Source organism: Momordica charantia (genome assembly GCF_013281855.1).
Source record: "Momordica charantia cultivar OHB3-1 chromosome 6 unlocalized genomic scaffold, Mcharantia_2.0 BLBB01000006.1, whole genome shotgun sequence".
NCBI classification, from domain to species: domain Eukaryota; kingdom Viridiplantae; phylum Streptophyta; class Magnoliopsida; order Cucurbitales; family Cucurbitaceae; genus Momordica; species Momordica charantia.
This window is the reverse complement of record NW_028275164.1, coordinates 13735387-13739602: the sequence shown is the minus strand read 5'-3', so window position 1 is coordinate 13739602 and position 4216 is coordinate 13735387. Positions and strand designations below refer to the sequence as shown.

The following is a 4216-nucleotide window of genomic DNA, read 5'->3' as shown; positions in this document are numbered from 1 at the left end:
CAAGGAGGAGGTCATTGAGAGAGTTCTCGCGGTTATCAAGTACCATCCCAAAGTGGATCCGTCCAATGTGATTCGATCTTATCACTCATTTTCACTTTCCTTTTTCCAGTTGATTGAGTCGTTTGGAAAAAAAAATAACTAAAAAAGTTGAATATTCAATCAAACAATCTAACTAAATATAAAAAACACAAAGACATTGACTAAAGAAGAAAATTTACATACAAAAGAGAAAAGAAACTCAAGTTTTGATAAAGAAAGAATTGGGAGAAAGAGTAAGAAAAAACTCTTTATATAGTTGTAGAAAATAAAAAGTTACGAAATTTTTGAAATTCTTTATTAATTATAATTCAAAATAAGTTATAACTTTTTAACCTAGAAATAAAGAGACAAAACCCTCCCTATTCTAACACTTTATATTCTAAATTTTAAGAGAGAGAGTTTATTAGAAAAAGAAAATTAATTTGAGAAATGTAAGATTTGTAATTATGGAGATTAAATATTTTAAAAGAAATGAAAAAAAAAAGTGGTGTGGAAGGGGGAGGAAGAGGGAGTGAGAGAGAAAAATTTATATTTGAAGTACAAAATTGTCCTCAAAATATCGATGGGAATGTTGAAATTAAAAGGGTAAAATAGGGATAAAAAGTTTCTCCCTATAGCCCCTTTTATATATACTATAGAATATAGAATATTGAAATTAAAAGGGTAAAATAGGGATACAAAGTTTCTCCCTGTAGCCCCTTTTATATATACTATAGATATATAACTTTTTTCTATTTTAAAAAACATTTTGTATATAAGTAAAATGATTTTCTTTAAAATAAATATATAGAAAAAAAAAGTCATGAATATAATCATTTATTTATAAGAACCAAACTAAACATGACCTCTCAATATAAAGAAAATTCCGTAGCAAACCATGTGAAGAATAACAAGCATCTAAAAGATGGCAACATCTTTTTCTTCATTCCATGCTCTTCCTCTAATAATCCTCTTCTTTTCTCTCTTTCTTTACCAATCCTTCTGCCAACAGTCGTATTTAGGAAACGAGACGAGTTGTTCTATCAACAACAATTCAGGACCAAAAGAATACCTATGCACCGATTCTATTTACTCATGTGATTCTTATTTCGCCTTCAGATATGAACTTCACTTTGGTAACTTCTATTACTTCAACATAACATTAGGAGACAACAATTTGTCCATTGCTAAGGTATTATGTTCATGTCTGGGTTCTTCCTATCAATATAACATGCTCTACACTATTAAAAGTGGTGATAGTTATGAAAAGATAGCGCATGATGTTTTTCAAGGCTTGACGAGTTGTTCGGCGTTGAAAAATAAGAACCACGACTATCCCCTTGTCAATACTGCTGCGATAGGCAGAAGGCTCGAAGTTCCAATACGATGTGCTTGCCCTACCAAAGCTCAGATTGCTAGCAGGGTTCATTCTTTGATTGTGTATACGCTACAACTAAACGAGACCATTGGATCCGTGGCGAGGGCTTTTGGGGTTGAGGAGAAAAGCGTGTTGGAAGCGAATATGCTTTCAAATTGGAGCCACATATATCCATTTACGCCTATTTTGGTTCCATTGGGTAAAGATGACACTTGCAGAATATACCCTTACTCATTGGATTGCAGAGACATGTCTTCTTCTTTTTCAGACATTTTCTCGTACATTTTCCTGAACTTAGTCCTCATTCCAATAGGTCTATCTCTTTCCCTTTGCTCCTGTGTATGAAGTTATATTTATTATTATTATTTTCTTTTCTTATATTTGCCTCGCATTAAATTTTTCAACATGAGTATGGATTATTGTTTATCAGATAAGTTAATTATCTAAGATGAAATATAGTTTATGAAATCTTATTTTGATATTTGGGAAATAATTAATGAATCTTGTTTAAATGTATGTAAATCCGTTTGAACGTTACGGGTTTAATTATCTATGTAGAATTATTATCAATCTCATTTCATTTTGCACTTATTTTTTAATTTCTCTCCTTCTGATTACTAAGTAACATCTTTTTATTGGCACGACAGCTGGTCTGATTGGATTAGCATGTTGTTTCTGTTGCGGATGCAAAGGGAATCAACTACTCTTGAAGAAAAGAAGGCGCAAACTTTATAAGAAAAAGTTTTTCAAACAAAATGGTGGCCACTTATTGCAGCAAAAACTACTTGAAGACAGTGAGAGAGTGAAAATATATACCCAAGAAGAACTTGAACAGGCAACAGATAACTACAACGACAGTAGATTTCTGGGTCAAGGAGGGTATGGCACAGTTTACAAAGGGATTCTCCATGACAACACTGTTGTTGCAATCAAAAGGTCAAAGCAAATCGACACAAGCTGGATTGAACAGTTCATTAATGAAGTTATTATCCTATCTCAAATTAATCACCGAAACATTGTTAAGCTTCTAGGTTGTTGTTTAGAAACTGAGTTTCCTTTGCTGGTTTATGAATTTGTTTATAACGGGACGCTTTCGCACCATATTCACAAGGAAAATTATGAAGAATCACCTCCTCTTTCATGGGAAACTCGTCTTCGAATCGCTTCTGAAGTTTCCGGAGCTATGTCTTACATGCATTCTGCCGCTTCAATTCCTATCTATCACAGAGATATCAAATCTTTAAACATACTTTTGGATGAAAACTATAGTGCTAAAGTTTCTGATTTTGGAACATCCAGATTTGTGTCATGTGATCAATCACATTTAACTACAAAAGTGTTGGGAACTTTTGGATATATAGATCCAGAGTATTTCCGATCAAGTCAATACACTGAAAAGAGTGACGTATATAGTTTTGGAGTCTTGATGGTGGAACTTTTAACGGGGAAGCTACCAGTTACTTTTGCAAGAGATGATGGTAGAAATTTGTTAGACTATTTCATTTCACTGGAAAAGGCTAATCAGCTTGTTGAAATTTTAGATATTATAGTAGCCGCAGAAGAAAGCATGGACGTTGTTAACAGTGTTGCTACACTTGCCACAAAATGTTTAAGATCAAATGGGAAGGAAAGACCAACGATGAAACAAGTATATTTGGAACTAGAAGGATTAAGAAAGTCTCGAGATTGTCCAGATATTAGTGAGGACGTTCAATCAATTGGAACGTCTTCATCATTCTCTCTAGAGGTTGGGGATGACGACCTTACGGATGATAGCATCATCGTATCCATTGAAACTATGACACCCATCACTATATAGCCATTGAATTTTATGTTTTCATGTGCATGGTATCTCTGAATATTCATGAAAGACTCCGAGTCCTTCTTTTTGTGTGTATTTATTTGTAATTATACTTGGGTCGTGGTTCTTAAATATTAGATTATGTTATTTGAATTATATTCTTTCACTTTGGATCATTTATGATCCATCTTTGTTTATCTCATATAGATCGTCGATATATGCATCTTTATTTTTTTTTAAGGACAATCTTCTACTTAAATTTTAATGTAAATTACATTTTTTCTTACTGGTTATAATTTTATTTGGTCCTTAAATTTTAAAATCTAGCAATTTAGTCCCTAACAATTAATAAACTAATGGTAAGCGATCCATCACAGAAAACTAATAATGTGACCTGCATCATTTTTTTTTCTTTCTGTCTCTGAAACAGTATTACCTCCTTGATCTATTCATACTATTCAACTTACATAATTTAATTTTCAATTTTAGATTATGCTACTCTGATAATAATTCCTTATCATTTCATTGACTTCTTTAGTAATTTAATTCCAAAGCAATTGACTTGACTAGTCACTAATTAAAGTTTTCAATGTGTTAATTAATCATCAAATAATTACATAATATATAAAATTTGTAAATGATACTTTTTTATTTTAAATTAATGATAAAAAGAAGAAGATGAGAAGTGGTAAAATTAATTGAATTTCGTGGAATTCTTTCTATTTTGATCTTACAAGTTTGAAAAAAAATGTTATGGACTACGACATATTTTAATTTTTTTTAACTTTGAATTGTCCTACTCGTGATAGAAGTCTCTTGTCAATTCATTGACTTTTTCAGTAATATAATTCATATAAGCTTGAGTAAGCAATTGACTTGACTAATTATTAAAATAATTATTAGTTACATATCTATAATTTAAAAAAACTGTAAAGGAAATATATTGTTTAGATTGATTTTAATCATATTTATTATTATTATTTTTTTACTCGTTTTTCCTTTCTATCAAATGTGGCCAT

The 4216-nt window shown here is 31.2% G+C and overlaps 1 protein-coding gene across 1 annotated transcript; it reads left to right on the top strand.

The window, feature by feature from the left end:
* Positions 1-924: 924 nt before the first annotated feature.
* Positions 925-3347, top strand: LOC111019878 (uncharacterized). Its single transcript, XM_022296384.1, has 2 exons — positions 925-1709; positions 2044-3347. Exons 1-2 carry the CDS (start codon positions 944-946, stop codon positions 3213-3215), a joined length of 1938 nt encoding a protein of 645 aa, XP_022152076.1. The 5' UTR covers positions 925-943; the 3' UTR covers positions 3216-3347.
* Positions 3348-4216: the final 869 nt, after the last annotated feature.

Bases quoted from the DNA above. Each gene is read 5' to 3' on its own strand.
- LOC111019878 (XM_022296384.1), top strand. From the start codon at position 944: ATGGCAACATCTTTTTCTTCATTCCATGCTCTTCCTCTAATAATCCTC. The intron at 1,710-2,043 runs GTCTATCTCTTT...TTGGCACGACAG, and splicing joins CTTAGTCCTCATTCCAATAG to CTGGTCTGATTGGATTAGCA.